We start from the raw sequence: 23,341 nt of genomic DNA, 5'->3' as shown, positions 1-23,341 counted from the left end.
CCATCTATGAAAAACCCACAGCAAATATCATTCTCAATGGGGAAAAACTGAGAGCTTTTCCTCTAAGGTCAGGAACATGGCAGGGATGTTCACTATCACCACGGCTATTCAATATAGTACTCAAGTCCTAGCCTCAGCAATCAGACAACAAAAAGAAATAAAAGGCATCCAAACTGGCAAAGAAGAAGTCAAACTCTCACTCTTTGAGATGATATGATACTTCATGTGGAAAACCCAAAAGATTCTGCCCCCCCCCAAAACTGCTAGAACTCATACAGGAATTCAGTAAAGTGGCAGGATATAAAATCAATGCACAGAAATCAGTTGCATTTCTATACAACAACAACAAAACAGAAGAAAGAGAAATTAAGGAGTTGATCCCATTTACAATTGCACCCAAAACTATAGGAATAAATCTATCCAAAGAGACAAAGGATCTATACTCAGACAGCTATAGAATACTCATGAAAGAAATTGAGGAAGACACAAAGAAATGGAAAAACGTTCCATGCTCATGGATTGATAGAATAAATACTGTGAAAATGTCTATGCTACCTAGAGCATTTAATGCAATCCCTATCAAAATACCATCAACTTTTTTTTCAAGGAAATGGAACAAATAATCCTAAAATTTGTATGGAACAAGAAAAGACCCTGAATAGACAGAGGAATATTGAAAAAGCAAAGCAAAGCTGGTGACATCACAATTCTGGATTTCAAGCTCTATTACAAAGCTGTAATCATCAAGACAGTATGGTACTGGCACAAAAACAGACACATAGATCAATGGAATAGAATAGAGAGCCCAGAAACAGACCCTCAACTGTATGGTCAATAATCTTCAACAAAGCAGGAAAGAATGGCCAATGGAAAAAAGACAGTCTCTTCAACAAATAGTGTTGGGAAAATTGGACAGCCACATGCAGAAGAATGAAACTGAACCATTTCCTTACACCACACACAAAAATTGACTCAAAATGGATGAAAGACCTCAATGTGAGGCAGGAATCCATCAAAATCCTTGAGGAGAACACAGGCAACAACCTCTTCGACCTCAGCCACAGCAACTTCTTCCTAGACACATCGCCAAAGGCAAGGGAAGCAAGGGCAAAAATGAACTATTGGGACTTCATCAAGATAAAAAGCTTTTGCACAGCAAAGGAAACAGTCAACAAAACCAAAAGACAACCGACAGAATGGGAGAAGATATTTGTAAATGACATATCAGATAAAGGGCTAGTATCCAAAATCAAGAAAGAACTTATCAAACTCAACACCCAAAAAACCAATAACCCAAGCAAGAAATGGGCAGAGGACCTGAACAGACAATTCTGCAAAGAAGACATCCAAATGACCAACAGACACATGAGAAAGTGCTCAACATCGCTCGGCATTCGGGAAATACAAATCAAAACCTCAATGAGATACCACCTCACACCAGTCAGAATGGCTAAAATTAACAAGTCAGTAAACAACAGATGTTGGCAAGGGTGTGGAGAAAGGGGAACCCTCCTACACTGTTGGTGGGAATGCAAGCTGGTGCAGCCACTCTGGAAAACATTATGGAGGTTCCTCATAAAGTTAAAAATAGAGCTACCCTCGACCCAGAAATTGAACTACTTAATATTTACCCCAAAGATACAAATGTAGGGATCCGAAGGGGCACGTGCACCCCAATGTTTGTAGCAGCAATGTCCACAATAGCCAAACCATGGAAAGAGCCTAGATGTCCATCAGCAGATGAATGGATAAAGATGTGATATATATATGTAATATATATATATAATATATATATATAATGGAATATTATGCAGTTATCAAAAAATGAAATCTTGTCATTTGCAGCGATGTGGATGGAACTAGAGGGTATTATACTAAGTGAAATAAGTCAATCAGAGAAAGACAAGTATCATATGATCTCACTGATATGAGGAATTTGAGAAACAAGACAGAGGATCATAGGGGAAGGGAGGGAAAAATGAAACAAGACGAAACCAGAGGGGGAGACAAACCATAAGAGACAATCTCAGGAAACAAACTGAGGGTTGCTGGTGTGGGGGTGGTGGGGGGAGGGATGGGGTGGTTGGGTGATGGACACTGGGGAGGATATATGCTATGGTGAGCGCTGTGAATTGTGTAAGACTGATGAATCACAGACCGGTACCCCTGAAACAAATAATACATTATATGTTAATAATAATTAAAAAAAAAGAAAAAAAAAAACCAATAAGGCGGGGCACCTAGGTGGCTCAGTCGGTTAAGTGACTACCTTTCGCTCAAGTCATGATCCCAGGGTCCTGGGATCTAGCCCCATGTCTGCTTCTCCCTCCCCTTCCTCCCCTCTCCCCCTGCTCCTATGCTCTCTCTTTCACTCTGTCTCTCAAATAAGTAAATAAAATCTTTAAAAAAAAAATAAGGCCAATTAATTCTTCCTTTTTTGTTTTTAAATTAAAATTTAATCTTACTTTGAAATTCACTATCCAAATAATAAAGCATTTGGTTCTCACAGTTAGTTTTTGAGAGTATAGATTATTTTAAAAATGATTTTCGTATTTAAGCCATTAATCAAACTTTAATTTACCAATGAGCTAGTTCATTTGAAAATATGTATATTTTCACACATGACTCAAGCTAAATTCTACATTGACCTGTACTGATCATATATTTTCTGCAGGCTGACTTAATAAGTGAGCTGAGAGAATGCAGGGATTACATCATAGCTAAAGCATCCACTTTGTCTTGTACACCAGGGCATTCAATAACCACTTAATAACTACAACACTGATGGTAAAAGCATTTTTCCTCCTCAGTGGATTTATGTAACATTCCTGCTTTTAAAAAAGTGTTCTTTACGATAGCAAATGATTTTGACCTTGAGGGTGAAGCAAAACAAAGCATAACAAATAAAATACTCCACAATATTTTTTAAGAGTAAATGATTAAATGGTTTTTTCTTGTTCCCTGACTTGATGTTACGATGTTTATGTTTTTATTTTAGACTTCGTTTGCTACAGGAAGCTTATTTATAGGGTTTAATAGTTCAATTTATAATAAGTGATAAATTTATTAAAATATAAATCTCAAATTCAAGGGTCAAAAGGATACAGAATATGTGTGTGCATGTATATGTGTATATATATATTTTTATTTTTGAAAAAATACTTATTTTTAAAGATTTATTTATTTATTTGAGAGAGAGTGTGTGCACACAGGGGGTCGGAGGTGGGGGGTAAAGGGAGAGAGAGAATGTCAAGCAGACTCTGAGCAGACCCCAATGCAGGGCTCCATCTCACGGCCCTGAAATCATGACCTGAGTGAAATCAAGAGTCAGATACTCATCTGACTAAGCCATCCAGGAGCCCCCAAAATACTTATTTTTAAAGCTAGGCATGTATTATTTTAAAAGTGGGCATTTTATGTTGTTATATATACTTAAATACATATACATCTTAAATCATATATAAATGAGATGCTCTACAACATCAAAAATATTAGTATTAATATTTTATTGTGTACATTAAGCATTAGTAAATATTTCTACTGTACAATAGCATATTGAAATTTTAAATGACCCCTATCAAAGTATGTCAACAAACAATATCAAAGAAAAATACACTGTACTGAGATTTAGCATTTCCACAGAGTAGCTGGAAAAGTCAAATATTAACTCATTAATTCCCACATCATCCCTAAAAGCCAGATGATTTCTTCATCAAGTTGTGGGTTAGAAGGGAAGTCTGCAGTGCGTTATTCATATTTACTAAATATTAACTTGTTCTTATCAATTGTGAAATCCAGTGTTAATCGAACACTTCACCAAGGCAGAAGGGAAAGTGGAGGAATATAGCTCTAATATACTCTGAATTCTGCTTTAAAGTATGTCAAACATGAATTTTGTATTGATGATTAGATATAAAGGAAATAGAACATCTCAACATATATTGAACCAACAGAAAATTATTGTAATGCAAATAAGTTAGAAACACCAAAAAAGGTCTGCAAAATTGCATTTATAATTCCCAAGCTAGAAATCAAAGTTGTAAATCAAATGAGTATTTTTCATTGTTAAATTCATTTTGTTGAAAGGGCATAGAGTCTCTAGTGTTCTTTTGACATTCATTTTTCATGATAAATGATAACATATTTAACGAATATTTAATAAGTGTTTACTGACTGGAGGAACTGTGTAACTATAATGAAAGGGTTAAGAGTTCTGTTTCGAATCAGACAAGCTTGGGTTTGAATCACAATTAGTGGTTTTATGGATTTTAGCAATTATCTTCACCTCCTTAAGCTTTAGTTTCTAATTTGTAAAATGGTCCTTATGTCACATGATTGTTATAAGGATCAAACAAGATAACAGATGGAAAATGCTTGCCATGTGCTTACCTGATAAATGGTAATAAGTTTCATAACAGTATTATATAGTTGTAATACGTGTAATTGCTAATATTTGACCTTTTCAACTACCAAAAATATCAGATCATGCACAACAACAAGATTGGGACCTGGAAAAGGAAATAGTGAATATAATAGACCTAATACCTGCCCTCATGCATTCACAATCAGATGGAAGATACAGAGGAGCAAACAATTGTCACACACCGTAATTGAGTTAGTATAGGGTATCTTGAAAGCACCACCTAACTCAGTCTAAGAAGGGAGGGTAGAAGAAAGTAACATTTGGCACCAGAAGGATGAGTTGGGTGGGGTTGGGGCAGGGGAAGAGGATGGCGTAAGAGTATTCGAGATGGAAAGAACAGGCATAAGGATCAGAACCTGACAAAGCATGGGGAGTTTTAGGAAACAAAAGATCAGTCAGTGTACTTGGATGGGGAGAGGTGGAGATTACTACTATGTGAGGCTAGAAAGGTCCATAATGGTTATTTTTTGCAGGGACTCGTAGGCCATGTTAAGTAGTATAGACTATAAGCAAGGGGCAACTCCTGAAAGGTTAGAAAGAGAGGTGAGCTACAACCAGATCTGCCTTTTAGAAAGACCACTTATTATGTAGAGACTAGACTAGGGAGAGGGAACATTTGTGAGGACTGCAGCAGTTAAATCTGAGAGACGATGGAGGTCTGCCATTGTGTGGAGCTGGTGGAGATGCAGAGTACATAAAGATGCATCGGAGCTGGTGGTACCTGTTAATCAATCAGATGTAAGGAAGAAGGAGTTTGGGTAGCCACTGGTTAGATGGTAGCACTTGTCACAGAGAATAGTTGCCATCTCATACAGATCATGGCCCTGAGAAACTATAGCTCAGGATAAGGAAATAGACAAGAGCTGGAAGGGACACACCCAACCAATGTCCAGATGGGACTCTACAAAGAGCTCCATGAACATCTGTGAGGCAATTATATGAAAATTCTGAGTGTTTTCTTTTCTCCTCCTTCTATTCTCCTCCCTGCCCCCTCCCCAGAGAGAAGCTGCATCCAAAAGCAAACTGTGTACTTAATTTGACTTAGGAATAGTCTTGATCGATTTATTCATTTGTATACTTTCAGAAGGTATGACTGATAACATGGAACATGTCATTAACTTACATGATGCCAATTAACACCGATCCAGCACCTCATTTGTGCCAGGTACTGTGGAAGTTACTAGAAGTACAAAGATATGTATGACCACAGTTCTTATTCTCGAGTTGCTCACAGGATTAGTAAGTAGGATAGACAGATATACAACAGAGAAATAGAGTGCAATGCAAACCTTTCATTGTATGCAGCTAGTAGTTCTAGTTGGGGGAAATTCAGAGGGCTTTCCAGAATTAAGAGTTGTTTGATATAGTGAGCAACAGAGCAACAATATATTTTTGTGGAGTGAATATATGGACAAAGTCTTGAACATTGATTCAAGGTCATTTTGTTTTGTTAGATTTTACAGAGAATGGCAAGGAGAAGAAGGTAATTTCTAACAAGAAATGATGGAGTCCAAGGACACAAACTTCATGGAACCGTGTGACTAGAACTGAGCTGAGTCATGGGGAATTAGACTGATGAAATGAGTCTGATCAAGGCTGTCCAATTGCTCATGATATATTTAAGACTGCTTTTTTTCCTCCCTAGGAAATGTGTTTCAGAGGGTAATTCTAGTGATACAGAAGAAATAATAGGACAGGAAGTGGGAGGTCAAGATTGGAGATGGATTTAGGAGGTAAAATCCACAGGATTTAGCAGTAAATTTGATGAGGGCCTTCCAATTAGAGAAGTTGAGGATGAATCCGGGCTTCTCTTAAGCCATTTGAGAGCTTTTATGGTTGGGAGGAAAGTAGCCTGGATTTTTGGAAGCCAGGGAATGACAGAAGCTTAAAGAATTAGGAAATACTGCAGACAATCAAGTGAGATAGGGTCACTGAACTTGGCAAATAAGAGAACATCAGTGATTTTTGACAGAGAGAAAGGTAGGGGAAGAAACCAGAAAGATGTTTGAAGGTGACTGAGCAGTGGAAAATGGGAAGACACTGAGTATAACCTACTCTATCTTTTAAAGAAAATTGACAATGAATTCAAGGACAGAAACTTAAGGAAGAGATGAGATCAAAGGAACGTTTAAAATTTACATGATTTTATTTTATTTTAGGATGGAAGTCTTCTCCATTTATGTAAGTTTGTGGGAAGGGCTTCTGAAGGAGAAAGTGTAATACGGGATGGAGGCCGTAGTGGCTACATCAGAGACCATGAGAATTTGTGAAGAGACCATACAGAAAAAAGAACAGTTGGGGGCATACACACCCATCTCCCCGAGATTTTTAATATCCCCAGATATGTTGTGTGATGCTTTTCAGTGGGGAAAATTATGTTATCATGGTGTTCATGAATTGGGATATTTGCAAAAATCTTCATACATATCCATTTTGATTCAGGATTAACCAGAAACTTCCTATTCTTATTTCTTTATTTAACAGGTATTTACCGAGCACCTACTATATGCTAGGCACCATGCTGAAGGTGGGCTATACTTTGGTAAATGAAATGGACTAACCCCTGCTCTCAGGTACATTTAAAAACTGAGCATTGTCCACATAAGGCATTCACCATAGACCTTTCCGTGGTAGTATAAATTTAGTCTGCTGAGCAGTATATGCTTCAGTTGGGAATTGTCATATGTTCTTTAACCCAAATACAGTAAAGGTAAAAGTATTAAGTGAAAGAATATCCACAAAGCAGCAAATAAATATTATTTTAACATAGATGTTATAATTGAGAGGGCAAATGAGAGTCTAGAAGTAAACGTTCACTACTCATTTATTTATTCACTTAATAAACATTTTGTACTCACTGTGGCCTTAAAGTGAGTAGGACCTGGTTAGTGTTTCACCTGTTCTCAAAGACTCCATAAGCTGAGGATGCAACTATAGAAGTGCTTCCAAATGATTTGGAAGATTCTTCCAGGTAGCATTAAATTCAGAAGGGTATCTTCCTAAAACATAGCTTGGAGTAACCAAAGTCCAAGAGATTAAATGCTCTACAATTAGAAGTAGACCTCCATAGGTCAGTGTGGGATTCAGAAGCAGATCAGTCTAACCTGCAGGCCAGTGCAGAAGGAAGAGAATCTTCCAGGACTCAGGGAGAGGACTCAGACACTTGTGACTATGCCATTAACCTATGACCCGTGAAGAGGTATTGGTAGTTAAGAACAACTCTAGGGGTGCCTGGGTGGCTCAGTCAGTTAAGCGTCTGCCTTTGGCTCAGGTCATGATCCCAGGGTCCTGGGATCAGGCCCCGCATCAGGCTCCCTGCTCGGCGGGGAGCCTGCTTCTCCCTCTCCTTCTGCCTGCTGCTCTGAGTACTTGTGATTCCTCTTTCTCTGTGTCAAATGGATAAATAAAAAAAAATCTTAAAAAAAAAAGAAGACCAACTCTATAATGGACACCTATTCCCTCTTCTTAGTTCTTCAATAAACAATATCATTAATTTTAAAGTAATGCCAAAGAAAATATTTTTTCAGGCACTGTTAAGGAGATTTTGTATAACACATAGACTATGTTGCCAACTGCCTAGATTCTTCTAGTCCAGGATCAGTCCTTACTATTTGTGTGACAGTGGCAAGCTACTTAAATGCTGCATTCACTGTCTTTATCCAAAAGATTGGAATAATATCTATCTGTTGGTATGAAGATTGAGTGAGACAGTGCATGTAAAACCCTACCAACAGTGTTTTCCCGTGGTAAGCACTCAACAAATGATATTTTATTAGCATGACCTGAATTACAAAGGTCCAAATGGCATTTTTACTCATTCTAGGGCTCACTCATTGCAAAAATAAGTGTACTTTTTCCCTATTTTGGTAATATATTGTTTTTATTCCAAAAGGTGTAAGTTTAATAACTCAATTCATTTAAAAAGTATTTATGCAGACAGAATTATAGTAGTAATTGTGCTGTTATCACCTTATGTTTTTGAGCACTTTTAACTTCCAAATAGCTTTTGTATCCTCATAATATTCCTATAAGCACCAGAGGACAGTTGTCCTCCTTTTACAAATTAGGAAATGGGATAATATAGAGTTAGTGATTTGTCCACGGTAGAGTTAAGGCCACCAGACTTTTAGTCTCATTATCCAAACAAATCAACCAAAACTCAAAAAGTTATTGAGCACATATTTGTGCCCAACTTTGCAGTGGGGGCCTCAGAAGACTAAAATTATATAAAATACAATCCGTAACCAAAGAAACATTTTCTCCCATCCAAGTACTAACCAGGCCCGACCCTGCTTAGCTTCCAAGATCAGACAAGATCGGGCGCGTTTAGACAAAGAAACATTTTCTAATTGGAGAGATATGATTTTATATTGCCAGTTTTGCCCAGTTTTTCAAGCTCTTCAAAATCTGTGTAAGCCATCATTCCTTATTATTAACTTTCAGTGGAAACCCATATTTCTAGCTGTTCCATTATTCTTACTACTGCATGAGTCAAGAAACCTTTATAAGGTTTTAAAAACAATTCCCTAGGTTATTTGAATGTACTTTGTGGGTTGAGGTCTGCTGGGACTTACGGAAGTGTTGAGTGTGACCCATGCTATGCCTTTCCTACATTTGGGGAAAAACACGGGACAATTATAGAAAGACAGCCGAAAAATTTGTCCTGGAATGGGGGACAGTGGTGCATAAGTGTGCACCTTATGGGGGAAGCAAAACAAATGCAGGTCTCCCTTTTACATGTCTCTTCATTTGTAGTCCCTTCTTCGTTTTCTGGAAGCTGGGGCCGTCTGCTCCTTGCATACTCCTGTAGCTTCATCTCCTGTGACTTTATATCCCAGAAACATTAAACTATTACTGTGTCTAAACACATCATGTTATGTCATGTCTCTAGCTTTCTGTACATTTATTCTTTCTGACTGGAATGCTCTTTAGAAAAAAAAGTTTCCTAACTTTTTAAAGGAGTCTACCATAACAAGAATTTAATGAGACAATTTAAAAATGAAACAGAAAATACAAAATCTGTCACTTTTCCAGATAAACCTGTAAAGCAATTCATTACAGAGGGCAGAAGGCAGACAACACAAAAGGACTAACAGTGGAATATGTTACTAGTAATTCTTACAAGAAAACACTGGCCAACAGAGTGTTGGGAATGCTATTAGTAATAATAATAATGACAATTTATTGAATATTTATAATTTGTCAGGTACTATGCTAACTACTTCACATTTATTGTCTCATTTAATTCTCCACAGAAAGTATGAAGGTGATTTTATCCCCATTTTTGAGATGAGAATTGAGGACCGGATAGTCAGGTAAGGCCATATGGTATGTGGCTAAAATGGAATCATATAACACAATGTCTGGCTCCAGAGAATAATCTATTATGAACAACATTATAATTATAGGCTTTCATGTCTAAAAACAAATGCTTAGGAAATGGATAATAAACAATGACCATTTATAACTTTAACCCAAGGCATTGATATAATTTCAATAATGATCCATAATAGATAAGGCTCATTATTGAAATCCAAGCATGGAAACATTAACATATTCAAATGGAACAGGTCTAGCAGAGCCCATGGTAGGTAACATTGTGAGTCAATAAAGGTATGTCCCAACATGGAAATTCATATTTAAAAGTTGAGGATTATCTTTCTAAAATCCAAATATATGTACAGTTGACCCTTGAACAATGCAGGGGTGAAGGATACCAACACCCTGTGCAGTCAAAACTCCACATATAACTTTTGGCTCCCCCAAAACTCAGCTACTAATAGCCTACTGTTGACCAGAAGCTTTACTGATAACATAAACAGTTGATTAATATATACATATTTTGTATATATATTATATACTATATTCTTACAATAAAGTTAGAGAAAAAGAAATGTTATTAAGAAAGTCATAAGGAGGAGAAAATACATTTACAGTTCAGTACTTATAAAAAAATAATCAATGTATAAATGGGCCCACACAGTTCAAACCCATGTAGTTGGAGGGTCAGCTATATATGTATGTGTATATATATGTATATATATATTTGCATATATATGTATATGATAATTACCACACATGTGATCGTTACCATACATATATGCAAAACTACGGCTCATTTGTATCCTCCATTATCTAGTACAATATCTGGTGTATGGTAACTGCTGAATAAATGAAAGTAGGCAAAAGAATAAAGGCTAAAACAGAAAGAACCAAAATGATGAGATTACTTTAATACCCTACAGGCTGCATTCCTAATTTAGAATAAAGAATCTTCATCTTTTGAGGCACCTGTCATCAGTTTAATTCCACTAAAAGAAGAGCATCATATAAATTGTGCCTTGCTTTGAAGAGAATACAATATAAGACTAAGGAAGCAATGAGGAGAAATAACTTTATATGGGTTTATTTCTGACCAAGAAGGAAGAAATAAATGGTGAACTAAAGTACCAGGAAATTTGTGACAATATGGTAATTTATAAAAGAATATTTACAGAAAGCTAATTAAAAAATAAATGAAAGAAACTGAAATGTAACGGGGATGATAGAAGTTTCAGTATTGAATATAAAAATTCAACTGGTTGAGATACAACTGCATTTCAACAGCAATTTTTGGAAAAAAGATGACGGATAATTGCTTTCCTAGAAGCCCAACATAAATTGACAAGGCAAATGTCTAAGAAAGAAAAAAAAAAACCAACAATATCTAACACATTATTAGGTTGAATCAAGAGAAAAATGGAATCTGGATCATGGGGAATAAAACTATATTTTCAAGTGTGCTCCCATCAGAGCAAGTGTGATAATGAGAATCCTTCAAAATGGTTCTATTAAACAGAGTTAAATGAGATGGAAAAGTTTAATCTGAGTGCCTACTTTGTAGCAAACATATTCAAGCATGTCACAATATAAAAGGAGACATGCATACATATCAGTAGCTAGATGTGAGATGTATGAGCCTAGAGCATGAGTTGTTTATTACCTATGCTCTGCCTTCTATCTCTGGGAACCAAAAAAGAAGCCATCCATTCTGCCTGGGGTCCAGAAGTTTTCATGATCACCACTTTCAAAGAGCTGAAACAGTGTTTCTCACATTTAAGAACTCTGCACTTCAGGCAACTCCCCTTCCCCCCCACCCCCACTGCCACCCAGACCCAGGGCTTGCACTCCGATTAGGAAAGCAGTGCATCTGAGTTCAGCATAGGCAGCTGGAGCTTCATTCATCAGTGTTCCCTACATCACGCCATGTGCTCTGGTATCATCTATTCTGTTTAATTACAATTAAAAAAATTACTGGTATAATAAATTGGCTTATCAACTCCCACTGGGTCATGACTCAGAATTTGAGAAATGCTGCATTACATTGTCTCTAAAGTTTCTACTACCCCAATATTTAAATTTTTAATTAATGCAATGATAATCCAATATATAAAATGATACAGATATGAAGAAATAGAACTGCCTCCGGTAGTTCAGTGGATAGTCACTTTTTAATAAAAAGATCAGTTTTTTTCTGTTAGCCCTGAACCATACAGACAAAAACAGTATAAATCATGTAAAGTTTTTGCAGAAAAAGTATTTGTTATGGATGGTCTTTGTAATAAAAGTTTCTTTTTTAATTCAACAGAGCATGTGGTAGCTATTAGTCTTCACCAAATAGTAAATGTAAATCTGAAGATTCAAGACAAAAAAAAATCGGACTAGAAAAAAAATATTGCCAAATTTATTTTAACAGTACTTTAGAACCAACTTTATAAAAATAAAAATCATTTAAAAAAATCAGCTTCCATTGGTTCTTTAGTAAAACCCAAATCTTCAATGAACAACATTTGAACTGGGATAATACTCAAATTAATATCCTGAAAAAAATTATACAACGTTTTACAAAAATGATCTATCATTTTTCCCCCTGAATCCATTATCTGTGGACATGTGAAATGAGATGAGGGTCTGCCTACCATTATATCTCTGTACTCTTTCTCTCCCCGTCTCATTACCACAAATCTGATTTACCCAAAGGCAGCAAGATACACACACACATATATATTTATATATAGGCAATAATACATGTATATATATATAAATTTATACCTACCTACATCTATAAAATCTTACCTCTTTGCTTTCCTCGAGATCTGATTCACTACTGAAGTCCTCTGTGTTTAAATTTTCAAAGTCAGACTCTCCAACAGCAATTGGTACAGTCACAGTAAGACTGGGATTATTTATGAATGACATGTAATCGCTTTCATCAATAATGTATTTTTCAACACTGCTGCCGGTTCCTATTCCACTTGTGGTTCCATTCACGTCTTTAAGATAGTCAAGATCTTTTCCAATTTCTGTTGTATGATTGGACATACAACTGTCTTTCTTATTGTTTAGGTCATCAAGTGGTTTAATTTCATCTAAAATCTTTTGTTTTCTAACAAAGGATTGTTGAATAAATTCATATATTTTTCTCTTCACGTAAGCTATTCCCTTGTGCATCCTGTCCACAGCTATTTGGAGATTGTTCATTTCATTATCATCATCCGTGGCTGCAAGATTGTCTGCACTAAATGAGCTCAGAAGCAAGGCCAGAAAGAGGTTCAGGACCTTAAAAATAACACAGACATGATTATAATTTTACCCCAATGTAAAGAAGAGCAGATTGGGATCACTTATTCTTCTAAGTGTAGAGGAAACACCATAGCACAATGATTAGAGGTTGGGTAATCTGAATTTGTGATCTGGCTCAATAGCTACCTCACTCTACGTCCTTGGGCGAAGACATGATTTCTGTTGGTCTCACATTCTCCCACTTACAGAATGAAGAAGTTGAATGAGTTAACCTAAGGTTTAGCTATGTTTAAAATTGTATGATTATAAGAAAACAGATTGAAATATGTACCACACAAAAGTTCTAACCTTAAAAATCACTGGTGTTTGCAATTACACACTTAAATACATTCTATAGTTCCTTTTTTGATAAACAGATATTGAGTTAGATATAAATTTTAAAAAATAATCATTATGATCCAGAATAAGAATCAGTACCTTAACATAGGCATTGACACTTATTTTCTTAACCTATTATATTTCTCATACTCCACTATTGATTAATTAGGAGAACTGTTTATAAATAATCTCTAATATTTCCATAAGACTGACACTTTATATATGTATCTTCTGGAATATACTAAATTTTTCTATATTATAAAGAGTAATTCATGTTTCCAACTTAAGAGAAGAATTGACCAGTTACTCCATTTGGGTAATCTCAGGCCTCACTAGCCCACCCTTATTTTGACTGAGAACCACTAGAAAATTGATTAACCTAGCTTGGCTAAAGCACCTGCCATATGACATAGAGTGATTGAACGCTATATGCCATAAAAGAGGCAAGGAAATGGTAAAATCATTTATGAACACCTAAAGACACCACTCTTCAGTCCTATACTGGCAAGTAAGATTAAGCTTTCTTTAAAAATTTTTTCAGACTTCTCCCTCCCTTTTCTCTGAATTTGTAAAACGTTCCCAGCATATCCTTCAAGGCCTATCTTCAGTAGGATACTCTATTAAAATGCATATACTAAATGTGATGAAATGACTGATGAAGTTGATTTCAATATAAAAACTGTAAGGTCGGGGTGCCTGGGGGGCTCAGTCGTTAAGCGTCTGCCTTCGGCTCAGGTCATGATCCCAGGGTCCTGGGATCGAGCCCCGCATAGGGCTCCCTGCTCCACGGGAAGCCTGCTTCTCCCTCTCCCACTCCCCCTGCTTGTGTTCCCTCTCTCACTGTGTCTCTCTCTGTCAAATAAATAAAATAAAATCTTTAAAAAACAAAAACAAAAACAAAAACTCTAGGGTCACAGCTATATTGCTGTGTTGTCAAAGTGAGACTATATGCATATCCAAGCCTAGAGACTTTATAAATTACAAATCATAGTTTTTGTTTTGGACAAAATGGTCACCGTTCTATTATGCTCTTAATCTATTTCTGAAATAGATACCTTAAATGGGTACATACCACCAGGTTTCCAATCACCATGACCATCATGAAGACAGTAAGGCACATGGCTTGACCAGCGACCTCCATACAGTCCCACATGGTTTCTATCCACTCTCCACACAGCACGCGGAACACAATCAGGAAGGAGTGGAAGAAGTCATTCATGTGCCAGCGTGGGAGCTCACAGCTGGTGGAGATCTTACAGACACAATCTTTGTAGCTTTTACCAAATAGCTGCATGCCGACCACAGCAAAAATGAAGACAATGATGGCCAACACCAAGGTGAGGTTGCCCAGAGCCCCCACTGAATTGCCGATGATCTTTATTAGCATATTTAATGTTGGCCAAGATTTTGCCAGCTTGAAAACTCGAAGCTGGAAAAAAAAAATAATATATATTATTATGATCTTTACATATATTGAGGTTTACCAAGAAATGATTAATATTGAATCTCTTACAATATCTGCCCTGCCCTTGAACTCTCTCAGGCTCATGGCTAATTTTTGGACCCCCTAGGAAGAATCTTGTCCATCCATATTTTAACCATGTAGATCATTTTTCCTAAGAGTGAATTTTTTAAGATAGCTTGGGGTCCAACCGTCTTTAATTTGCTTTGTGAATGTGTTTCTAAGGCATACCAGGCCTGACACTAATATTAACATCTGAATCACAATAATCTCTGTTGAAAAGATATTCATTTATCAATAGCATGCAAAATGACACCATATTGAGCCCTGCTATAAGCAGAGGAAATTGTTTATTATTCATTAATACTCCTTTGGGGCACTGACATAGCTAGATGCCTGCATTTAAAAATTTGGAGATTTCTCACACCTGTAATTATTTCCCTGATTTGCAAGGACATATATGTAAATCAGAGGGCATGGTAAGTAATCCTACAGATTTTTCTCCTCTGATTTAGGGAAGGAGCATATTTTCCAGAGGTCAAATTAGGAATTTTCTGCATGCCCACCTTGCATCTGATTACCATCCACCATACAAAGGGCTGTTTATATTTTCAAGTTACTATTAAAATGTGACATATTTTCATTAAAAATATTTTCTTCAATCCAGAAATATTAACTGTAGTCATCTCTAGAAATAATAGTCACAACGGCAACTGAGTTATATATTAAATTTTACCTGACTATGCTTTTTTTTAAATAAAGATTTTTCTAAGTGAGTGGAGATAATTTTTTTTTTCCATTTAGGGACAGTTTTGACAATGCAAATGTTACACAAAAATTAAAAATATTAGTAGTTGCATAGTAAAACCTATGAGAGTACTACGTAAGAACCCTGGTTGTTGGACAGGTTTTGTTTTTGTTGCTGTTTCGTTTTGTTTTTTTTACCAGTCGGAATGAACGGAGAACTGATAATCCTTCCACATTGGCGAGGCCAAGTTCTACCAGGCTAAGTGTCACAATAAAACCATCAAAGATATTCCAGCCTTCTTGGAAATAATAGTAAGGATCCATGGCAATAATTTTCAGAAACATTTCTGCTGTAAAGATCCCAGTGAAAACCTATGATCAAAACAAAGTTACTTTAATTCCATCAGATAATGATAAAGTAGAATGACTTAGTGTTTGATCACAGAATAAAATATTTATACTAATTTCCTCATAATGATTCTATTACTATATACATTTGTGTAGTAATTTATAGTTTACAAGAAAGGTCTCATTTACTTTATTTCATTTTATTGCCACAGAAGTTTATGAAGTGGCTAATGCAGGTTAATACAAACATTACTTTACCAGTGACTTGCCTGGTATCATACAACTAGAAAATGGCAAAACTAGGATTTGGGTCCAAATCTATTTTTTTTTTTAAAGATTTTATTTATTTATTTGAGAGAGAGAGAAGGAGAGACAGAGAGCATGAGAGGGAAGAGGGTCAGAGGGAGAAGCAGACCCCCCGCCGAGCAGGGAGCCCAATGCGGGACTAGATCCAGGGACTCCAGGATCATGACCTGAGCCGAAGGCAGTCGCTCAACCAACTGAGCCACCCAGGCGCCCCTCCAAATCTATTTTTAACTTCCATCACATCAAACTGCCTGTCCCTCCAGACCTTATACAGCACAGGTACTCATGATATCTTGCCCATGAACATTTTCATTTATCTATAGGCGTATTCCCATTTTCCTCAAATCCAATCATTATTATACGCATATATCTATTACTATAATATGTGTGTTACTATTATCAATTTGTTAAGCATGTGAAAAAATAAATTTACTTCCATAGTATAAATACCAGTGCTTTAAAACTGTAAATACTACAATGCAGGATGCTTTACATGTTTTGTTTTGTTTTGTTTTAAGATTTTATTTATTTATTTGACAGAGAGAGACACAACGAGAGCAGGAACACAAGCAGGGGGAGAGGGAGAGGGAGAAGCAGGCGCCCCGCGGAGCAGGGAGCCCGATGCGGGGCTCGATCCCAGAACCCTGGGATCATGACCTGAGCCTAAGGCAGACGCTTAATGACTGAGCCACCCAGGTGCTCCTACATGTTTTGTTTTTTACCATCAAAAATCTTACACCTCAAAACAAATAATATAAAAAATACATACATTACTTTAAAGTCCTCTTTCTTTCAGCAAATAAAAGCTAGTATTCCTAAATTGAGTCAACTGACAAACACTTTAATAATTCATGTTTTTTAAGCACAGAAGAGAAGGATTTAGGTGACAACCTTTACCAAAAATGGCCTTACTAATCAAATAATACACAAAATGTACTGAAGGTTTTTAATATTTGATGGTTTTGATATAGAATAGATGGATAAAACAATACATGTCCTACTTAGATCTTGGAAGTGGAAAAGCTGAATACATTTTTGAGTTGTTAAATTTTTGCTTATAATGATGATGACTAAGCAAAATAAAAAGATCTACTTTTTTTTTTTTTTTAAAGCCTTCTACAGCTAGGGAAACTGTGATAATATCATTTCAAAAAGCATGTCCTTAAATTCCTTCTGTATCTTGAAAAAATTATAAATATCAATACTGACTTTTCAAGTAGTACTGTAGGCCTATGCCTATTGCTCTCTTCCTCAGTTTTTGCTTTGACATTAAGGGCTATAATGGTTGGCAAAAAGTAGGGTGTAGCTAGTTAGATATAACTCTCATCTTTTGGGAGCCAGGAGGTAGGAAAGGTGGAAGAAAGACTGCCTTAAGCTATTATTAAATGGAAACAGTTTCTCAAACAGAAAATTCAGTGATTGAACACATTTACCTTCCAATATGCTTACCAAGTTTCCTACAGCAAGCACATTATTGAAATGTTCTGTCATTGGATAGTGCTCCATGGCCATGAAAAGAGTATTTAAGACAATACAGATGGTGATGGCCAGGTCAACAAATGGGTCCATCACAACCAGGTTGACAATATGTTTCACTTTTAACCAATATGGTGAACAGTCCCAGATTAAGAATATGTTGGAAAATTTATACCAACAGGGTGGGCATTTCTGTCTGGATTCTTCAAGTTCTAAATTAAAAATAAAAAAAGAACCAAAAGATATATTTTGTACACATATATATTTATTTCAGATCCACTAGACTTGTTTTTCAGTAATCAACACATTTTTATTTGCTACAGAGTCAACCTCTTTTGTACTTAAAAAAAAACTATAGAATTTATTCTTTAGACACCTGAAGATATTTCATCAGACATACACATAGAGCAGAGGTAGCAAAGAATAGTATTTTTCTCGTATGCATTGATAATCTGGCTCAGCACTTGGCCTGAAGTGAATGGCCTTTTAAATGAAGTTTCAATAGGAACATGAGTTGCAGAAATGTAGATACTGTGTGTAATCCCATGTTAATATCTGGCTAAACTGTCAACCTAAACCTATAAGAGATAGGATAAGAATCTATAGGAGCCAAGAATCATCTTTTAAATTTGTTTTCTTCTGTGAAACGACCCACTCCTCCCCTCCAATCTTGATAGGATTTAGGATGATGTTGAAGTCCTAAGCTAAATGGAACAGAAGAGAGGGTCACTACGACTAATGAGATTAGCAGCTCTAACAGAGCTGCTTTATTCTGCATTTTCAAGGAATTGCCCCACACAGGAAAACATTCTTTAGATTTTCACTATCATTGTGCTTAAGTAACTTTTTTAAAGCTCCTAGAATATATGAGTAGGTATAACAAGTAATAACTCTTAAATAAGATCTACTATATTCTCTTTAGGAATGTATTGTTTCCAATTTACAAATAGAGATATTTGTTTCAAGTGAGACCATATAAGTTTAGTGAAAATAATTGAATGAAAATGGAATGTGTAACAAACCTTCTACTGTATTTGTTAAAATGCTGGCTATACTCATTGCTCTTTGCCTTTGGGAAGGATCTTCTAGAAAGTCCATGGAAACATGGAAAGAACTTGACCTTCTCTTCCTCATCTCCGTTTCAGTGGTTGTTCCCTATAAAGAAAATACTAATGTATTAAATGATTAACTTGAGCAATACGCCAAGCAAAGAACCAAATGTGACACAGTGAATTTCATGAAACACATGCATCGTGCACTTTTCATATTTAGCTGGTGATGGCAGAGATTGCTGACTTATTGTATCATTAACCTGGAATATCCAAACTGTCAACCATTTAGTTAAACAGCAAAAAACTGAGTTTTTTAACCCTCTACTTTCATAATTTTATGAGACATGATGTAATTTTGATATAGTTAGTAAATCGCTTGAGAGACATATTTAACAGTTCGCCTCATTTCTGAACTAATAGTATAAAACTAACAACCTGAGAAGTCATATAAATGGTCAGGCATTTTATTTTGAGAAGGTAGCCATTTATTTTTCAAGAAATACAGATGATTGCAACACATGTAGCCACCACCTCATTTTCTGTACACAAGACATAGATGGTCATTGACAACACAAACTGTATGTGAGAAACACACACATGCTACACGGACAACAGTTTCATCCAGGGTATCAAAGCAATAAGTCATCTAATTCTGACTTAGTCATGCCTCATCATGCTGATATACTTCCAAGTGAGTTACCCATCTACTAAGAGGCAGCATGTGTTCAGAAATTCCTCATCCTCATACACATTCACAAACACGTAACATATGTTTGTACAGACACTTTTATCTGTCTGTATTAATGATTTATTTATGTCTTGTCATTTAGACTCATTTTGAGAAGACTTATATCAGCATTTTTTTTTTAGGAAGACAAATGTGAATACTAGAAATTTTAAGATAACAATGAAGCTATCCATGTAGGCACAGTGTTCTTGAAAATCTTCTAAAATAAGTCAGAGCTATAGTGAAGAATCTGTTGGAAAGATTTATTATACACCCTTTATACTTAAACAGAGGAATCATTCATTTACTTTTATACCAAAGCTTTAAAGGATGTCTTGCTATCTAAGCTCAGTATGGGTATATAACAAATCCACCAACTGGAGGCAGTAATTTATTATTGTGTCTAATTTATTCTTAGCACGTTTAATAAGTAAATGCATTCGGTGTTATGCAAGAGAGTGTTGAGGCCTCAAGTTTTAGTTGGTTAGTCTATTAAACGTATTACAAGATGCAGGTGCATTCACAGCTTGACCAACCACGAATCATTCTCAAAGGGTTCCATTCTGTAGAAACACTGGCTGGTGCAGCAATAATGGGCCAGCCATGCCTGAACTATTTAAAACTTCCTTACATTGTCATCAGTAGCTGGCTTATCTATTATCACCTCTGGCAGAAGCTGTCCAACAGGCGATGTAGGAACTGAAGGTCCACCAACCAAGGAAACCACACCATTGCAATCCACAGTGCTGTGCATCTTCCCATTCGCTGGAAACACTGCCAGAATCCGGGAAGACCTACTGGTCTGACTCAGGTTACTGTTGCGCCGCTCTCCATGTCGTCGGGGCACAAACAAGGAGTCTCTCCGGCTCTCGTTATCCTCAAAGGTGCTGTGCTCATCATCAGCAAAGTCATTCTCCGATCCCACATCCTTTGCTCGCCCTCTAAAGCTGAAAAGGCTTGTTCTGCTATTTCGCCTTGGAGAAAATAGGGAGCCACGGATGCTCAACAAAGACTAAAAGTTTGAAACCAAAAAAAGTACAATCATATTAATATAGCCGCTTGAAATGTGCTTTTGATTTTGCAAGATTAAGTTGAAGGACATTTCAGTATTCGTAAGAGAATGTGATTCACTCCTTTTGATTAACATTCTCACTTTATGTGCTCAAATTAAATTGGTTTTATAAGAGAAGATTTCTAGTCCTTGAGATCATGAATGGGGAGATAGATCACAACTTAAAGATACCGAAAAAACAAAACCCTGAATCACCATTTTTCAAGTTCAAAAGGAAACATCCTAAGCACATACTATGGACACCATCAACATTCAATAAACATTGGCAGCATGACCTTCACAAGGACACATTTGTTCTTTTTTTTTTTTTTTAGATTTTTTTTTTAAAGATTTTATTTATTTATTTGACAGAGACAGAGACAGCAAGAGCAGGAACACAAGCAGGGGGAGTGGGAGAGGGAGAAGCAGGCTTCCCGCTGAGCAGGGAGCCTGATGTGGGACTCGATCCCAGGACTCTGGGATCATGACCTGAGCCGAAGGCAGCCGCTTAACTACTGAGCCACCGAGGCGCCCGACACATTTGTTCTTACTGCTTTTTCCTTTCAAGGAATTCCAACACTTTTCACAGTTTTAGGCCATCTTTCTAAAATTACTTTACATTCATTATGATCCCTGTTTCATCTGTAAGGCACAAACTTCTGAAATTCAGAGTAATGTGCTTTTTGGTAATGTATACCACACCTGATATTTTCAGAAGCACATACGGTCTATAAGAAAGTTAGGGGAAAAAAACCAACATAAAATAACCAAAAGAAGTTATTGATCAGCCAGCCCCGTATCCACATTTTTTGTTGGTTTTTGTTTTCATTAAAGAGGCTGAGGAGCGCAAAGAAAAAACGGCATTAGTTTCAAAAGGTATCAGCAGATAGTATCAGGATGAGAATCCAGGTCTTCTGACTTTCAACCCAGTGTGGATCCCAGCTACAGAAAGCCACAGACTTATATAGACATGGAGTAAAATTTTCTCATAGCTACGTGAAGAAAGAATAGGTTTAAATGTAATAAACATAGCAGTCAATTCAGTTGACAACAATTCGTAAATCTGATTTAATTCTCCCCCTCTCTTCAGTGTTCTGATTTTCATCCATGCATCCTTTAACTCTGCGGTGCCATACCTGGTGTGGGGAGGAGTACCTCTTTTCATATGTCAGTCGATTCCCTTCTATGGAGAAGCGAAACCCTTTCCTCCTGATGCTGTCTTCAGATTCAGATTTATGGAATTCATCCTCATCTTTCTCTTCCCCACCAGACTGCTCTTTCTGTTTTCTTTTCTTTCTCCGATTTCTTCTTTCCTTTGCACTCTTGGAACTCAACTTGGAGGCTTCGGATGAGCTGTCGGAGGGTCCCCCAGCGGCACTAACTTCTCTGGAATGTTCCGAGGCACTGACAGCAGCTGCCTGCTACGTACATGAAGGAGGAACGGTTTTAGCATGGCATCAGCAAAGACTTCATCTGTTTAAGCTCAAGTGTTCGCATGGTATTTAAAAAATACATTTAGCTGACTCAAGCTCATCGCCCATAGAAGAAGCTCTGCAACGTAAATGGCATGTCCCCCTCCTTTCTATCCAATAAAGGCTTTCAGGGTTACTGTGGCTTTACCTGTGCTAACGTTTACTGTGTTTATATTACACTGCAAAGGCCACATATTCGAAAGGATCAATCAGGCATCAACAAGAACATGAACTTATATTACTTTTTGGGATTTGGTTCGCTATAAAAATTGGTATTTAATTAGCACTGTCTTCTTTTCTCTGAAAAAGAAACTGCAGCATGGAAGAAAAGCTAATGACTTAACTGAGGTCATATCCCAAGGTAGGAGGAATGAGATAAAAAACTGAGGTCCTCTCCCCAGTTATTGAAACTGGGCTGCCAAAATATTATCAATCAAATTTATAGGTGATAAAATCCCTTCCTTGCCCCTCCATAATCCGGAAGACTGGAGAAAGGGCAGTCAACAGTTTCTACTAAGCAAGACAAGACATCCCTTTCTCCAAATACCATCTCCAGCTTCTTTAGCTCAGCACTGGTTCTTGCTGGACACGTGGGCATGGAATGAAAACAATGCTTTTGATGATAGCTTGTACTGGTACTCAGTTGGCACTTTCTGATTATTACCATTGTTCTCAGAGTACCCTCGATACAGGGACTCTTGCCAATAAATTAATATTCCCCAAACAACTTTATTCTAAAGGAAAGACACAGAGTCTGTATGCAAAGAAAGCATGAGGGAAGATGGAAATGATAGGACGGGCATTTTATCGTATGATGAGTATTGACACCCCCCTATAAGACCAAGCAATCCATAGGTGACCTGGTCTCCATAAAATTCGTGACGTTCACATGCCTGTTGAATACTGCTTTGTCACAGAACATTATATTACTTCATCACTTCTTTATTTACCGTATAAGAAAGGCAAGTAAGCAACCATATTAAAAGTCTATATATTTTTGGTTAAAGAAAAGAATAGACTATCTTTTAAGAGACAGATGAACATTTTTTTATATGATAACCAAAACTTTTTTTCTAAGAAAAGATAGCTTCTTAGGATTTTCTCCTAATGCCAGTGTACCCATTCAGTAAGTTTTTCAGCTGAGAAGTTTCCAAAATCAAATTTCCCCTTTAGTTATAAAAATCTTAAAACATTAAAAAGGCATGAGATGCAAATGTAGTGATCCGAAGGGGTACGTGCACCCCGATGTTTATAGCAGCAATGTCCACAATAGCCAAACCCTGGAAAGAGCCAAGATGTCCATCGACAGATGAATGGATAAAGAAGATGTGGTGTAT

General features: G+C 36.6%; 1 protein-coding gene across 3 annotated transcripts in view; it reads right to left on the bottom strand.

Moving 5' to 3' along the window:
- LOC102728737 (sodium channel protein type 1 subunit alpha) overlaps positions 1–23,341 on the bottom strand; it is a 126,035-nt gene that overhangs the window by 35,195 nt on the left and 67,499 nt on the right. For 2 of the 3 annotated variants that reach the window (XM_081814262.1, XM_081814259.1), the window contains 7 exons: positions 21,669–21,953; positions 20,146–20,493; positions 18,725–18,857; positions 17,676–17,914; positions 15,771–15,944; positions 14,436–14,792; positions 12,539–13,021 (listed from right to left, as the gene is read on the bottom strand). In XM_081814262.1, the coding sequence (XP_081670388.1) occupies positions 12,539–13,021; positions 14,436–14,792; positions 15,771–15,944; positions 17,676–17,914; positions 18,725–18,857; positions 20,146–20,493; positions 21,669–21,953 (2,019 nt within the window). The remainder of the gene's footprint in view (positions 1–12,538; positions 13,022–14,435; positions 14,793–15,770; positions 15,945–17,675; positions 17,915–18,724; positions 18,858–20,145; positions 20,494–21,668; positions 21,954–23,341) is intronic. The other variant, XM_081814260.1, reaches the window with a different exon arrangement.

The sequence above is a fragment of the Leptonychotes weddellii genome, chromosome 3 (assembly GCF_054177405.1).
Source record: "Leptonychotes weddellii isolate Sample4059 chromosome 3, ASM5417740v2, whole genome shotgun sequence".
In the NCBI taxonomy this organism is placed as follows: domain Eukaryota; kingdom Metazoa; phylum Chordata; class Mammalia; order Carnivora; family Phocidae; genus Leptonychotes; species Leptonychotes weddellii.
Note: the sequence above shows the minus strand (reverse complement) of the source record. Positions and strands in the feature narration are given on the sequence as shown.